We start from the raw sequence: 17,522 nt of genomic DNA on the forward strand, positions 1-17,522 counted from the left end.
AAGGTGGAACCATTAATTGTGTCCCTTGGGAGTACAATGACTCTTAATGTTGCATGATTGGTAAAGGCTAAATTAAGAGCAGAAAATGTACCACTTACATCAAAATAGTTAGCAGAATTGGTAACTGATGCTTTTTGAAGGTCATAAATTTTCCAGATTCAGGTGCAAAGACTTACAGAAGTGTTTTTATTTACTTTCAAAGAAAGTGAAAGTTCATGGCAATCCTCCACTCCAGGCTCTGAGACTTCTAGATTTTATGGATCAAATATAAGTTGGGAAGTAAGTTATCTTTGAAAGATAAATTGAGAAGTTGGATGCTCAGTTTTAAGTTCGGATTCAAGTTTTCAAAGCTGGAAATCCAGTGAAGATTCTACTTTTTATAAATGTTCTGTCTTTCAGATCACTTAGTTGTCCTTTCTGGATGATAATTTAAATATTGAAATTATCTGGAGAACATTCCATTTGTGTGATACAGGAATTCATTAAGTTGTAGGAGTGTATAATCTTACAGGATTACAATCAGAGAAGTACTGTTTCTATAACCTTCTACGCATTATCTCAAGCTGTTTAATAAGGCTTTCACATGGCTGTTTAAGAGAGGTCAGAAATGTTTTTTTTTCTGTTTGGGTCTTTGTAGTAGCTCTTCCTTCTTTTATTCAAGAGAGCTCTTAACCAAGGCTGTCAGCACAGCACCAATATGCATGAAAGGATGTGTAACAGTTGGCAGGGAGGTGACAGGGATGAAGTAGGAGGAGAAGAATATGTTTGTCCTGTGGACCTTTATAATCAGCTAGTGTGTTACAGATGTGATGGACAGCCTTGGGTTAACGTTAGTCTAGGAAATGTAAGTCTCTGGTAATGATGATTTCAACAAAACAAATATGCTCAGCAAGGAGAGGCAGCTAATGGATGTGTGAAGTGCCAGCATCTGTTGAAACTTCATCAATCTAAATATGTCGCATCTGTTGAAACTTCATCAATCTAAATATGTTGATTTTGAAATACTGTAGCATCCTGAGTTAGATGCCTAGAATTCACTTAATCCTTTATAATTATTGTGGTGTGTGGTGTTTCTCAGGTATTGTTCCAGACTAAGTTGTTCCTTATTGTGAGCACTTTCATGGCAGTCTTAGCAGTGGAAGAGGTTTGCCTCATGTGCTGTGTTGCAGTAATGAGCAGCTCTTAATTTATTTTTTATGGCATAATTCTTCCAGCCAAATGTATGATTTTGATTGGTGAATATAGCTAATATGTGGGAGTCACATGAACCTTGACACACCAGGAGAAACTTTCAGATTAGCAAAACCAGTAATTGCCTCTTGACCTTTCTGTGGTCACTTGCTTCATTCTAAAGTGTTGTTTTCAGTGATTCAGTACAGTTTGGAGGGTGGAAGAAGAGATCAAGTTTTTGTAAAATGCTGTCTATAACAGCAATATTCAAACTGTTTTTTATTGACAGTGGTTAATTGAAACAGATGAGAGTAATGTGCATAATTAGCAGAAAAAACTATTCAGGCATAAACTTATGCCAATCTTAGGTGATTGAGATGGTGCTAAAATATTGCCCGTAAACATATAGCTCCTGGATTACCCTGAGGAAGGGCTGGCACAGCCAGTCACTCTCAGGTCAGATGCTGCATTTTTTATTTGCTGTTTTGCAGCCATTGCTCTTGACTGATTTCATCCTGATCTTGACGAGTTCTTACACAGTCTTCATTCTTACTCATGAGCCATAAATTTATTTTCAGTTTATGTGGTAATAGAAGTTGGTGATTTTGAATATGTTGCTTAAATAGCAAACCCAGAATTTTCAAAGTCACTTACCTGATGAAGAACTAGGAATCTGTTGACAAATACACTGAGTTCCATGCCTCCATTGTAGCGGGTTAATGCATTATGTTTCTCAATAATAATTAACACTACTTAAGCAGAAGCTCAGTCAATAGTATTGACACAATGTCTGCAAGAATTACCTTTGTTTAGAAAAATCCTGTGATTCATTTTCAGGGCATGTGGCTGTCTAAATCTCCTACCCACCCTGAAAGAAATGTCAATACTTTGGTGAATTCAATGTGAAATAAAACAACAAAATTGCATCACGAGATGTGTTAACACTTTGGACTGCCTTGGCAGGGAAAAGTGTATTGGGCTTTCTATTGGTTTTGGCAGGGATGGATATTTTTCTTCATAACAACCAGTACAGTGTTTTATTTTAGATTTGTGACCAAAACTGCGTTGGTAACACACCAGGTGTGTTACCTGAGTGAGTTTAAGTGAGGTGTGCTTACACAGTGTCAAGACCTTCATGGTCTCCTCCTTTTGCCTGCCCCCCAGCAAATGGCCTGGGAGGGGACACAAACAGGGAAGCTTACCAAAACTGACCAGGGATATGCTCCATGCCATGTAACAGCATGCTCAGCAATAAAACTGGAGGGGAAACTGCCTTTTCCCAAGGTAAACATTGCTCAGGGACTAGCTTGAGCATTAGGGCCAGTGGTGAGTGTTGGGTGGTGACTGATTCTTTTTCCATCATTTGTACTATAGGCTTTCATTAAAAATAGATTTTTTTCTTTTAAATATTAAATATAACTCTTTAATAGTAGTCACTGGTTGGGGGGATTTTCTTATTCTATATGAAAAGTTTCATCATTCTGAATATTTCCTATGGAAAAATATTCTGATTTTGAATCAAACTTGTTTGAATATTTCAGCTCATAGTCATGAAATATGTAGTAAGAACAGCATTTTGCTAATGGCAGAAATGGCTGGAAGGATTTAACAAAAAAAACCTCTTTCTTTATAGGATGACATCAATATCAGTAAAAATTGACATGAGAGTTATCCCATTTCCAGGTTATTTTACCTGTCAGCTGATCAAAATCAGAAAAGTTTGCAGGTTTTTTCAGTCAGAGCTCTCACTTGTGACCCCAGGGGAGCAGCATTTAAGATTAATATTTAAATTTGTCAGTTCATTCTCAAACAGTAGCTTGCCATGGTGCGTAGCTGCTGTTCTTTGTTTTAATTATACATTCTGCTTCTTGTCAGGTTGGCTGTAATATGAGATCCTACTGAATTCCAGAACTTTTCCAGAGTAAGCCTCTTTAACACAGAATTGTTGTAATGGGTAAATGTCACTGCACAGTAAGATTTTTGGACATTATTGATTTTATAGTCCCAAAGAAATTACCCTTTCTAGAGAAAAGGGTAAAAAAATCAGAATTTCTTCCTGCAGGGTTTTCAAAGTTATTACATACAAAGTTTTTTCACATTTGGATCTTCAGAGATGAAGTTTTTCCCAAAGGTGCAAATTTATGTGAACTTAATAATCTTGACTATAATGGTTTATCATTAATATAAGCACTAGTCACAGAATTGTTAGGGTTGGAAGGGACCTCTGGAGCTCAACTAACCTAATCCCCCAATTTAATATTAATCATCATGATTGAATGTAATTTAATACTGATTTTAATTTGTTGGTATATATCTATAAGAAGATATTTGCTTTAAAAGAATAAATTTGCTGAAAATGCAGTTAAAGTAACAGCATTGTTGTAGTTTGGTTTTATTTAGACAGTTGTTTTATTAATGTTAGTTAGGTTTGTTATTGTACTCCCCTATTTTTCCCCTTAGAGTGGTTTCCAAGTTGTTTGCCCTGAGAGTTCCTGCCACTCAGATCCACAGTTACCTCTCGATCTTCTCACCTCTCCCTTTATTCCTGGGGGAATAAAGACTCTTTGGGCTCGCAAGCATCCTTCTCTCCTCTCTTCATCTCCTCTCAGTGTGTGAAGCTACCAAAGCTGCGTAACCCACGCCGCAGCACCCAGCACTACCAGCGTGGCAGACGCCGTTCCCCTGGGGTGCCCTCTCACGTGGCGGCCACCCAGCCTCACATGGACAGTGCTAGCCGGCTCATCTCGTCTGCTTGAGGTCATAGAAGGTAGCTGCCTCACAGCATGATCCACATACCTCACCCCCACCCCAAGGTTAACAACATTTTGACCAGAGTAATGATAAGAGACAAATTCCTATAATAGAATGATGCGAAGATAATGCTGAAGTAATTTTTTATGATTCTACTGCTTGAAATTTCACTCTGTAATTAGTTAAGCTGTTCAAAAGTATGAATAATTTACATTATATCATTGCTGTGGAGTACTGAATAAAAGAAAATCTCAGGAGAGCAGGAGGTATTTTAGTTATCAAGATACCTCATAAATGAAAAAAGTATTTCTTGTATTACTCTAATGGCCCCTATATCACTATTTAAAATAAAAAGAAACTAGCATCAGAGATAAAACTTCTTTTTTCTTATGACTGTAGCAGGAAAGCTTTTTCTACTTAACTGCCCATAGAAAAAATATTTCTAGTGCCTTGCAGAACCATAACAAGGGTTGTTTTTTTTGTAATACAGCTGTTTCTAGATCTGAGATTTTGCAAGCCACACTGAGAAATGTGAATACACTGTGTTTGTTAAGCAATAAAAATACTGAACTGTTGAACCCTTAAGGTAATTTAGGTAATTTATTTTGTCATGTTTTTGGGGGTTTTTTTTAAGACCTCATCTTCACGACTTAATTAAATTTTATTTCCTATGGTTTGCAGAAGTCATTCTTTCTGTTCATGTGCTGCTTTTGGCTTTTTGTCAGCTAATTATCTGCTGTGTTTCAGGCTATGTTGATTTTCTTTAATTTCTGTGTTTCTGGTTTGCATATATTTAAATGGGGGAGTTAAAACAGCAGAAATCATCCAGATGTATTTGATATGTTGGAGATGATACTGTTTGAGCTAAAAGTAGGAGTGGTTATTTTTTTGGAAAAGCTTATGGAAATAATTTAGTCAAGATATATGAAATATACTCTGACTCAAGAGAACCCCAAAGCCACAAACAGTATTGTAGACTTGGAAAATATACTAGATAAGTATCACTATATGTTTATTTTGCTCTAAAAAGTTTATTGAAAATGTCTGCTGATTCTTGCATTTTTGTAATTTTCATAATTATCCACTGATTTTTGTTAACATCTTCAGAAGTTTTCCTGAAACATAACATTCAGATCAGATCACTGCAAAATGTATTTAGTCTTGTATTTTGTCTTCTGTAGCAACATTGCGGTTTAGGAATGGTATTTCTCTCTCTAGGAATTTCCAACCAAAACTGCGACAGCATTTGCTTCCCCTCCTCCTCCAGCAGAAAGCACAAAAGGCCAAGATTAGGGGTTGAGATGAGAAAATTTTACTGAAAGCAACAGTAAGAAAATGAACAGTAACAGCAAGAATACTAATAACAAATAATAAAAGCTAACTGCATTTATTTCATTCTCAGAAGTAGGTAGTTTCTAAATGTTTTATTAATCCATGTACAATTAAAATTGAATGCTCATGTTTGCAAATCAGTCACTGTAGAGTCTGATAACTAATCTCAAGATGAATCTCTGCATTGAGCTGAAATATATTTGATACGGCTAATAGAGAATGCGATGAACCTTTTATGAATGTGTGATAAAACAAATGATGCCATCTAAATAATGGTGTCTCTAGAGACCAATTAGTTTCTTCACATACTTGATTATGACAGTATTCTTCTATCTTTCAGGTATTGGGTATGGTGGCTAAAGGATGTACTTTTCATTCTGCATGATAGAAGTCCTAAAGCTGACTTCATAGGGTGCAAGAGCCTATTGATACAGCTTGAATTGTAGAATATGCTGAGTTGGAAGGGACCTACAAGGATCATCAAAGTTCAGCTCCTGGCTTTGCACAGGACCCCCCAAGAGTCACACCATGTGCCTGAGAACATTGTCTAAATGCTACTTGCACTCTGTCAGGCTGGTGCTGTGACCAGTGCCCTACCACCCTCTGGGTAAAAAACTTTTTCTAATACCCAAAATAAACTGAAGAGGTCAGTGCCTGCCCCTCTTCTTCCCCTCATGAGAAGGCTGCTGTGAGGTCTGCCTTCAGTATCCTTCAGGCTGAACAAGCCAAGTGACCTCAGCCACTCCTTGTATGGCTTCTCCCCTAGATCCTTCACCACCTTTGTAGTCCTTCTTTGGACACTCTCCAGTAACTTTATATCCTTTGAGTGTTGTGGCACCCAAAACTGCACACAGGACTTGAGGTGAGCAGAGCAGGACAATCCCCTCCCTTGCCCAGCTGGTGCTGCTGTGCCTGATGCACCCCGGGATGGGGTTGGCCCTCTTGGCTGCCAGTGCACTGCTGACTCAGATTCAATTTGACATTGACCTGGATCTTTCCATGGCACTGCACTCCAGCATCTTCTTCCTCAGTCTATACATAAATCCATGTTGCCCCATCCCAGGTGCAGAATCCATCACTTTCCTTTGTTGAACTTCATGTAGCTGGTGATTACATGGCCCTCTAATTTTCAAGGTCTTTCTGCAGGGCCTCTCTGCCTTCAAAGGAGTCAACAGCTCCTCCCAATTTAGTATTGTCTGAAAACTTACTCAGTATACACAAGTCCTGCATCCAAGTCCTTTTTGAAGACGTTGAAAATTGGGCCCTGCACAATCCCACTAATGACAGGTCGCCAGTCAAATGTCACCCCATTCACTGGAACCCTTTGAACCCTTTGAGCCATGAACCAGTTGCCCACCTGTCACATGATGTGTTTATCCAGCTGTGTGCTGGACATTTTGTCCAGAAGGATCCTGTGAAAGACAGTATGAGAAGCTTTACTGAAATCCTAAAGGAATCTATCAACATGGAAAATGTCTCTCAGGATATTTTGAATCAGAGTAGTTACCTCCTGAAGAACAGCTTAAGGTTTTGCAGGTTGTAGATTATTTATTCATAGGAGTGATTGTCCAATATGTCCAGTGCAAGTGTTGCTATTCCTGCAGTGATACTAATACAGGGATGAGGCATAGTCAGTCATACCAGCAACCACCTACACATGCTCTAGAAATACACTGATGAAATTCCATAGACAACGGACATGTGGGTTTCTGAGTTGCTCATAGATGAGAGCAGATTTTTTTTATTATTGTTTTACTGACATTCCATTGGTAAGGATACTCCAGAAGTAGTTCTTCAGAACAGTCTCAGAATAGCAGCTTCTCTGCAAGTCACTGCTCATGAGAAAATACAGCAGATCTTACCTGGAGTAAACACAATATTGTGTTAGCTAGAGGGCAAAACAGTTACTGCCACTGTGCCAAACTTTCAAGTTCATTCTTCTTTGTTGAAAATAATGTGGAGAAATAGATACCAGTATTTGGCCAGAAATCTACAAACAGTTTTAGGAGTATAGAAAATAAAGAATATTTTTAGGAGTATAGAAAATGAAAAATATTTTTGTTCTGTGGTTTCCTATTGACATGACAGAAGGTTAGCAATATGTTAAAATCTGCTCCCCAACACATTTTAAGACTTTGGAAGATGCTTAGTTTTATAAGTTTATCCATGTAGCCTGCTTTCCTTGAATTCAGCAGAGGCTTTGTGATGTTGTAAAAAACAGATTTAATTCAGTGTTGGGAGCTTTTAAAACTCTTGCCCTAGAGAACTAACACTAGTCTAATGGCCAAAGCCATTAGATCACACCACCAAAAAAGGAAAACTATTTCCAGTGTGGTGTTGCTCAGTACATGTGTTTATTGGAAAAGCTACCAAAACAGAAGCCAAGATAATAATCTCCTTAAAAAAATGATGAACAAAATAGCAATTGACTGAAAAATTTCAAATTAAGAAAGTGTGCAGGATGTAAAGTTGTTTAGTTTTACAATCAAACTCCTCAGGTTCTGAACGGAGATCACTTGAAAAGACTAATTTCTGTCTCTGCAAAGTTCCAGCTCACAGTATTGTTAGATATTAATCTCTTCAACAAGAATGCCAGCTATTATATTCCTTTTCTAAATGCAACAATAGAACAAAACCCCAAACCTGTGGCAGTTCCACATCTACTTTTTTTTTTTTTAACTCCTGATGTGCAAAATGTAAAAATATTGGTATTTAGGAAGCCAAAAAAGTTCTTTTTTTGCTATTTCTCATATTGACTCATCATCTGTGAGTCACTTTGTGTAGGTTCTTAAGTGTCTCCCTCACCTCCATAATATAATACTTGAGTTTTAGTTTAATAAAATTGTAAGGCAGTTTTCCTTATCTCAGGAATTCCTGCGTATGTAGCTTGTACCATGCTCCACAGGCTACTCAGGGCAGCTTTTAGTTTCACTATTCATTGTTTGTTTTGCCTTTCTAAGGAAAGGATTATTATTTGAAAATTGTGTCTGAAAGGATTGTTCTTTTTTCTAATGAAACTGTGTGCTAGTTTCAGCTGTGTTAATTTTTTTCACAGTGGCTGGTACGGGGCAATGTGATAGATGTGTGCTGAACATGGAGTTGATAATATGGAGATGTTTTTGTTATTGCTGAGTTGGGCTTGCACAGAACCAAGGCCTTCTCTGCTTTTTGTACTGGCCGTGCTGGTGAGGAAGTTGGCCCTGCATGGGAGGTTGAGAGGATGAGACACAGCTTGGACAGGTGACCAAAAGGATAATCCCGACCATATGGCATCATGCTCAGTACATAAAGTGAGAGGAAGAAGGAGGAAGGGGAGGAAGTTTGGGGTAATCACGTTTGTTTTCATGAGGAACTATTACTGTGTGATGGGTGCCTGCTGTCCTGGAGATGGCTGAACCCCTGTCTGCTGATGAGAAGGAGTGAATTAACTCCTTGTTTTACTTTACTTTAGTGCATAGCTTTTGCTTTCTCTATTTTTATTAAACTGTCTGTATCTCACCCCATCAGTTTTCTAATTTTTGCCTTTCTAGTTCTCTCCCTGGTCCTGCTGGTGGGATATGGTGGCCTGGGGTCCCAGGGGTCCATCCGGCCCCCCGGGCAGCTGCCGCCGTAGGTATCCCGGATAGCGCTGTGCAGATGAGGCGCAGCCTGTCTGGCCCCCCCGGCTAGCTCCGAGCCACAGGTGACTTTAGCGAGCAATTCTGGAGTGATTCCAGCTCTAGTGAGTTCAGCTCTCAGTGATTTCAGCTCTGTGCTCGCAAAGTGCCTCGGCAGACGCAGGGAAGGAGAGAGGTGAAGGCTGTGTGGAGTTCTGCGGAGATGTCTTTATTGGCAGCTTCTGCAAAGGGTTCCAGTGACAGCTCTTCCCCTGAACTGGGCAGAGGTGAGGGTTTAAGTAGGCTACTGGGGGATTGGAAATTGTCCAATGACCAGGGTCAAGAGGAATACGACCTATAGCCTTAAAAAGAGATAACAGAGGTCTGATGTGCAGAAGAGGGGCAGCTCTGGTCCACTCATCATGACTCTGCATTTCTTATCTTAGGTGAGTGACCACCATGGAGGCCTTAGAGGGCCTCTGACTGCTACAGTGGGAGAGTGAGCAAGAGGCTGTGTGGTGCTTGGTTGCTGGCTAGGGCTAAACTCCAACAAAGTAGTAGCGAAATAGCCCTTTAAATTAATGTTTGGGTTTGGTTTTTTTAACCCGAGAATATTTTTGAAGTAGGTTCACTTCTCAGATAAAAGTAGTTTGTGTCTGTTTTCACTTGTCTTTGTATGTTAATAAGAAAAACAGACTGTAACAGCAGATTTGCTGTAGTGCTCTCTTTGACTGTGTTGAATTTGTTTCATACCTTTACCAGAATAATTCATTTAAGAGCATTATATATTTGGTTTTAATGCTGTGGGAAAAAATGAGAACAGCCAGAACAACCAGGAGATGGAGTCCAGCCAACATGGATTTATGAGAGGAAGGTGCTGCTTGACTTCCCGATATCCTTATATGAAAAAGTGACTTGTTCAGTAGATGAGGGGAAAGCTGTGGATGTTGTTTATCTAGACTCAGTAGAGTGCTTGACACTGTCTACCACAGCATCCTCCTAGATCAGCTGGCTGCTTGTGACTTGGATGGCTGGACTCTTTGATGGATAAAAATGTGGGTAGATGTCCAGGCCCAGAGAGTTGTGGTGAATGGAACTAAATCCACTTGGTGACCCATCGCTAGCAGTGTTATCCCGGGCTCAGTTTTGGTGCCAATCCTGTTTAACATCTTTACTGATGATCTGGATGTAGAGATTGAGGGCACCCTCAGTAGATTTACAGATCATACTAAGATGGGTGGGAGTATTGACCTCTCGAGGGAAGGAAGGCTCTACAGAGGGATCTGGACAGACTCAGTCAGTGGGCTAAGGACAGTGGCATGAGGTTCACTAAGGCCAAGTGCCAAGTCCTGCACTTGCATCGCAGCAATCCCAGGCAGCGCTACAGGCTGGGGCAAGAGTGGCTGTCCAGCAGAAAGGGGCCTGGGGGTGCTGGTCAGCAGAGGCTCAGTGGGAGCCAGCACTGCGCCCAGGTGGCCAAGAAGGCTGGTGGCATCTTGGCCCGTGTCAGCAATCGTGTGGCCAGCAGGACCAGGGAAGTGGCCATCCCTCTGCACTCAGCACTGATGAGGCCACACCTCGAGTGCCACATTTCAGTTTTGGGCCCCTCACTTTAAAAACAGCATTGAAGCACTGGAGTGTGTCCAGTGAAGGGCAACAAGGCTCATGAGAGATCTAGAGAACTTGTCTTTTGAGGAACAGCTGAGGGAGCTGGACTTGTTTAGTCTTGAGGAGGCTCAGGGGAGATTTCATCACTCTCTACAGCCACCTCAAGAGAGATTATAGTGAAGTGAGGCCAGTCCAGATAGCACACCAGCTCTAGAACAGTATAAATTAAATTAATTGTATTTAGTACAAAGCATATATATACTTGAGTGCTGTAATGGCTTCTTTTGGTGTTGCAGGAAACAGCATACTTCATTCAGCAGCAGACAGTGTGACAAGTGCAGTACAGAAGGCAAGTCAGGCCTTGAATGAGCGTGGTGAAAGGCTAGGTCGTGCAGAAGAAAAGACAGAAGAGCTGAAAAACAGTGCTCAGCAGTTCGCAGAAACTGCACATAAGGTAAGATTTTAGCAGGATAAGGCTCAGTAGGTTGAAGTCAGACATTTGGCTGTCAGAGTTTTTATGAAAGCATGTATCTATACTTAGTTGTATAAAGGCTTGAACTTAGCTCAGGGTATGTATCAAATCCTCTTTGTGGCACCTTCTTTGCCTCTAAAAAATCCCTTCCATTTGTTGGTGACTGCACGAACAGGATCTCAAACTTACAAATTCTGTATAATAAAAACTTCTCAGAATTGCCTGCCAATGACACAAAAAAAAATCTGTTTGAGGGAAGAAAAAAAAGTATTGGTTTAAGTTGTTTCATGCTGAAATGCAGTTCTAGTATATCACTATAAACATTAATTTCTTTAAAAAGAATATTTGCAACCATATCCTTGAGTATCAAAGGTTTATGTCAGTTTAGTTTGAGTCATTTCTTGGTCATCATTTCACCGGTAGCAAATGAGTGAATTTTAACTGCCCCTACCAGTTCTGTTTTCTAGGTGATATCCCAGAAGAAATTATTATCTACAGATAGCAATCTTTTATTATATGGAACCTAACCTTAAGCTCTCTGCTTGGTTTGCAAAGTCTGTCTACACATTTTATACAGGTTTTAACTCACTTCATCTCTTTCTTTCTTCTCCCTCTCATTCCCAGTTAAGTGCATTTTTGAATTATTTGAAATGGAAATAATTGGTAATCACGGAGGTGGAAAGGCAATCAGTCCTTTATTTTTCATCATTATGTAGTGGCAGAGCTCCTAAATAGGTGTTCTGAATTACTTGTCTGGAATTTCTGATTGTAGTTAATAATCAAAATCATTGGGTCAAAATTACTGTTGTTCTAAGCATGTCTTTGTTTCTAGTGTCTTGCTCTAGCCTTCCTCACAGATAGCAAAATAATGGAATACTAGGAAACATAGCTGGGAAAGAGATAAATCCTGCATCCTCAGCATGGCAGAGAGGCTTTGCCTGTATGTCCCAGGAAGGGGAATGACTGAATATCCCTAGGCGTCTTTTGAAGAATTTGTCTTACAAACTCTTCTTATCCAGACTCTAGCCACATTAGGTTGATCAGCTGTCGTTCTCGGTGATATCTCTTTAATTAATTTTTTTCTTTCTTTTTCAGCTTGCCATGAAGCACAAATGCTGAGATACTGCCCAAAGCTGAAATCTTCTCAAGAGAAGCTGAAAAGGCTACGATCAGCCACTTTTACAGGAGATTCAGTCTTCTGTGTGCTTTTTCCTTCCCGTTCAGTGGAGATGCGTTCTTTCAGTTTCTGTGCAGGAAAAAGTGTTGCGTTTCTACTTTTCTGACTTCCTTTTGTTCCTCTTTTTTAATATTGCTACACAGTCCTGCGGTACTTCCTACCTGTATTTCAGTTGTTACAGGAGTGAAAGTAGACATTGAAAAGGACCAAATGACAAGCTGATCAGGATTAAAATAGTAATATTCTTTCATGGTTGTACAAAAAAAAAAAAAAGATTGAACTGATTGTGCACATGTGTGTGGAAATAAAATCCAAAGAAGGGGTATAATTTTCTTCATTTAATGTAGCATCAGCAGAATGTGAATGAATGTTAGAATTAAACATCTGGGGTTGTAGCTATAGTGGAGGACAAACTGCTTTGTCCTGGGAAACAGAAAACAATTGTTTCTTCTAATGTAGGAAAGTGTTGCATGTGCACCAGCATTCAGAAATGCATATCTGAATTTCATTCATATCAGCATTTTACATATTCCTGTGTTCACTTTCAGACTGATTATTTGAAGAGTATACTGAAACCTAGAGAATGTATGCTTGAGGTTTCAAAATAGAGGAAAAAAGTAATTTTTACATCTATACGCACATAGCTGTGCCTCAAACACAATCTATAATTTAGCAGTCTTGATATAAAATAGCATTTCTTTATACCTGTGATTGTGTGGCTAAAGGCCCATTAAAATGAGAATGCAAAGGCCTGGGAAGATGAGAGTGCACTATTTTCAAGACATCTGTTTTTCATAAATTCTCCAGTTTCTGGAACACTTCAAAAATGTGTCAGATTTTAATGACTTGTGTGATAGCAAGTTGTCTGATTTTTAATACAGAGGCTTTCAAAAAAGCATGTCTTGGTACATTAGAATCAACTTCTAGTTTGAGTCTCAGCTTTCAATGTTATCACTGGAAGGATGATTCTACTTCATCTGTATTCATTATATACAATATATGCACTGTATTTCTCTTACAAAAATAAGTAGGTTACCTTTTTCCTTCACAGCTGTTTCCTTAACATTTTTAAGATGGTCTAATATGCTTCAAGAATGAAAAGGTAAAAAAAAGAGAAAAAGATGTTGCTTTTTTTCTTTTTTTAAACCAGTAAGCTAGAAAATAAATCCTTGCAGAAGGTACAACCTTCATCTTCTGAAAATCCCTGCTCTTCATTTTTGCCCTCATCTTACCAGAGAAAAGCTGGCATTATGTGAATGTACTGTATTCATTGCAGAATATGATTTTTGCATTATTAATGACATAACACTCTAAAATCCTCAGAGCAGTGCTTGCAAGAGAGATAAAAACTACTGTAGTAATTGAGAATATTTTACTTACTGCAAGCTGAAATAACTGAAAATTTCATGGAAATGCCCATTTCATAAAAAGATGCTTGCCTTTAGGAAAGTATTCTCATTTGAACTAAGGACACTGTCTAGTTAGCTAATTGCATTCCAACTTAACATCTGTTTTGGGTTGTTTTTTTTTTTTCCTGTAATTTAAACAGTTTTGTATGAAGCTTTTTATTTAATTTCACACAGGGGGTTGAGAGAATGGGTCATTTGTGGAGTACCATAGGATCATTTAGCTCTATTTGGCACTAGCTCCAACAGTTACCAAATCTAGCACCTACTGAAAGGGAATTTGACCACTTTGGTTATAAATCAGAAGAGGTTCATTAACAACACAAGTTCTGAACAGTATGTTGAGCTATGTGTAAGTAATGCTTGTCCTGGAAATGTCTGAATGCTATTGTAATGACTGGCTATTTCTGCAGTTAACCAGGAAAAAAGTATCTGTTTTTTAAACAGAAATTAAACTTCTGCTAGATACAAAATTTTAGGCTATTTTTTTTTAACATGGATTATAAATCAGTCAGGGAGTACATTTTTGACCATATAGCTATCTTCTTGTCATACTTTCCATTCTTTTAAAACTATATTCTGCTGCTAAGCTCACAAGTCTTTCTCTCGAGAGAAGGTGCTGTCATCAAGCCAGTCCTCTAAGCTTGCAAATAATTAGAAGAAATGTCTAAAACCCAGGTCAGATAAACCTGAAAATAATTAGTTGTCTAAATTTAGATAAAAAGGCATATATTTTTGAGTGTTTACATAAATATCAGCTGGACAGGACAAGATCATAATTGCATTGCCAAGTTCCAGACCTCTTGTGAGCTGAACTGTACTAAAACATTGGTTTAGTACCGCCTGAGTTTTTCAGCATTTTGGGTTTTTTCATATCTTCCAGTTAAGTGTATTGTTTTTATCATAACTCAGGACTTTAATCCAACCATCAAAAGCCATTTACTATGGGAACTTTAGGTAACCTAAGTCTTCTGAATGAAGGAGAAGTGGTTTGCCTGTTTACTCTGTTGTTTCTGTTCATTAAACTACAAGGTTTGGTAGGTTTTAGGAAAAAGAATCAAGGTGTATAAATGTTTATCCAAAGGTAAATCTTAGAGCATTGCAGTTTCCTTCTGGAACTTAGCTTGTAGTGTATAGAACCTAGTATTATTAGATAGTCATGTACATAATATATACTATGATTCAGGTTAATGTTTCATATGAAAGAATGTATTTGTAAATTGTAACAATATTAATAGTTTCTTTATCTTTTTAAAGTTCTGAACAGAATAAAAATAATGTATTGTTAGACTTGACTGCTGTACTGCAAACTTTGTCTTAAAAGGTTACTTTTGTGTCTAGCAAAAGTTGTGTATTATGTGAAATATTAACAAAAACGTGCGCTCTTAAAACCAATCTTAAAGGTAGGTAGGTTTTGCCATGATTTGCCAGAATTGTAATATTTGCTGATATCTATTGTAAACAATTCCTTGGAAGTTCTCAAAGATGTAGAAATTATTTTGTGCCATTCTGGGGAGAGAAAAAATAAAAGTGGGACCTGCTCTCTTGACTCACTACTGGAAACCCTGATTTTTGTCATTAAATACTTTACTGTGATGAAAACTGTCTTTGGATTATTGGAGTTCTCTATTCAAAATATCAGTTGTTTTTGAGTTAGGTTTTTGTATTTCACACTAGCAAAATTATATTGAATCTTAGCAAAACTGAATAAAAATTGTTTTCTGCTATAGTGATAAAAATTTTCTCTAGAGTACTGTAATTAAAAGAAGTAGTGGAAACTAGGTTAAAGCATTTCCTGTCTAAGCAAATTCCAAAGAATAATTACCATAGGTTGAAGTTAGAACCCTACCTAAAGGCTGTGTAGGTTAAAAAGAATCCTGATAATTTACTTTGCTTTCTTTTGAAATGCTTATTTTCAAGTTGTTAATATCTTCTTTTTGCTGTATAATTTTACTGATAATTTTTTTAATCAAAGCACAAGGAATTTTAATTACCCTATAAGAATAAAACTATAAAGGTAGAATTCTTCTACACACAGAGAAGCAATCCCTTGGATTCAAATGAGGTCTACTTGCACAAGAACCATATCCAGTACAAACTGAATTTGCTGCCATCTCTCTTTTCAGGCTTAAATGTGATCTCTGCGATCATAATCTCAAAAATTTCTTGTTGGCAAGTACTGGCAAAAGTTCAATTACTCTAGTTACTAGATAAGTTTAACTTGAATTCATGCTATCCATAGATGTTGAGTATCATACATCCCCAGTGCCCAACCTGTATGAACCTCTTAGTGAAAGAAATAGATCTCTGGTGGATCAGAAGCTAATTTGATCTGGACAGCATTTTGTTGTAGATTGAACATAACTATTTGTCAGTTCTTTTCTATTGTTTCTATATGTTTATCCTATAGGATAGAAAGAAAATGTTCAGTTCATTTTTGAACATTCTTTTAGATCAATTTCACCATGTCATTTTTTTAAATTGATGTTATGACTTTCATAACTCATCAGCCTTATTTGTTGCTGTGTATAAATTAAGGAAAAGATGATAGGGCTTTGTTTGTCATCTTTGATTCATGAAAGAAGCTCAAGCATGGGTTTGCTGATTCAATATGTTAGGTTTCCTAAGTATGTTAGTATGTTCCTGAAGGGATAATATTTGACTGAGAAAATTGTTCTTCAGCTACAAGTCGTATCTGTGAAGATACAGGTACACACTATTTAAGGTAGTGAGCAGGAGTGCTGTCCAGTACTCAAAAAGGATTGCAATGTCTCAGATTAAAAATGGCTTTCTCTTATTTGAAAGTTAATCCCTCATGGAAGTGGTCAACTACCACTAGGGTAATGATATGAATTTATATTGTGGATATTCTCAGCTCAGTCAGAGAGAAAGAGAAAAGGGTTTTCTAACCAGGTGAGAGCCTGGAAAGCAGTTGGGAAAGAATGTAAATAATTCTCTAATCTATCTTGTTGTTCACATTGTTTATAGATATGTTCTGCCACCGTGCATCATTCACTGCACACCAATCGTGTGAGATGTTTTTACTCTAAGACCAATGAAATTAGTCTTCACGATGTTCTCTATATAGAGAGCAGTACATTTGAAATAAATCAGAGTTCATTCTCTTTGCCTACTAACTTGGAGTCTTTGTTCCTGTCCTGCTTAACGGCGACATTATATAAACAGTAACTTCCCTAATAATTTCAAAGCATCAACTTCTACTTTTTAGCACATCATTACAGCCTGTTTTGTGTATCATTGCGGCGTTATGGTGTCTCTCCCGGCTCCGGGGCACTGTGGCTGCTCCGGAGCCGGGAGAGACACCAGAATGCCGCAAGTGGCGCCCCACATTGGGCACCACTATGCGGCGTTGCTTTGTTTTCCCCGGCCGCACGCAGCTCTTGGGAGCCCAGCTGTGGCGTAGCTTCCACGTGCTGCTCGGGTTTTCTGCCGCAGGTTCCCGGACACGGCTTCCATATCCGGGCACGTGGGCTGGCCAGCTGCTGTAACCGTGCGCTAGGGATCCGGTAAAGAAGTAATGAATTTGTCCATTTACTCCGTGCTTGGCAGGAACAGTTTATTGGTCACGCGGCGCAGTTCGGTGGAAAGACGCGATCGCTCCCAGCACTCGCATGGGAGAAAATGGTGCCGGGGTTCTGGTGGTGTAGGGTTTTATGGGGGGCAGGACAAGAGGACCCACAGCCTCTTGTCCAATAGAGGCAGCTGCCGTGGTGGTGACGTCGACCACAGCAACCAACCGAGACAGGGCTGGGGCGGTTCCCAGGTCCCTGGGCTAATGGGGTTGTGGGATCAGGGTGACTGGCAGGGAACTCTCTGGACAGGACAGGGAGTGTCTGCAGGAGTGACTGGGGTAAGCTCCAATAGCGCACAGCGAGGAGCGAACCACCGCAGGGAGGGGAAAACACAGGGGGTGCGCGGGATTACAGAACTTGGCTATCTAACATAAATTAAAAACCCCTAATCTAAACCTGAACCCCAGGATGCCACTC

General features: G+C 38.9%; 1 protein-coding gene across 3 annotated transcripts in view; it reads left to right on the forward strand.

Annotated features, from left to right (window-relative positions):
* STXBP6 (syntaxin binding protein 6) overlaps window positions 1-15,114 on the forward strand; it is a 95,679-nt gene extending 80,565 nt beyond the window's left edge. For all 3 annotated transcript variants that reach the window (XM_053946575.1, XM_053946576.1, XM_053946577.1), the window contains exons 5-6: window positions 10,754-10,911; window positions 12,025-15,114. In XM_053946575.1, coding sequence (XP_053802550.1) covers window positions 10,754-10,911; window positions 12,025-12,048 — 182 coding nt within the window. In that variant the 3' untranslated portion in view covers window positions 12,049-15,114. The remainder of the gene's footprint in view (window positions 1-10,753; window positions 10,912-12,024) is intronic.
* The last annotated feature ends 2,408 nt before the right edge of the window (window positions 15,115-17,522 follow it).

The sequence above is a fragment of the Vidua chalybeata genome, chromosome 6 (assembly GCF_026979565.1).
Source record: "Vidua chalybeata isolate OUT-0048 chromosome 6, bVidCha1 merged haplotype, whole genome shotgun sequence".
Classification (NCBI taxonomy): Eukaryota; Metazoa; Chordata; class Aves; order Passeriformes; family Viduidae; genus Vidua; species Vidua chalybeata.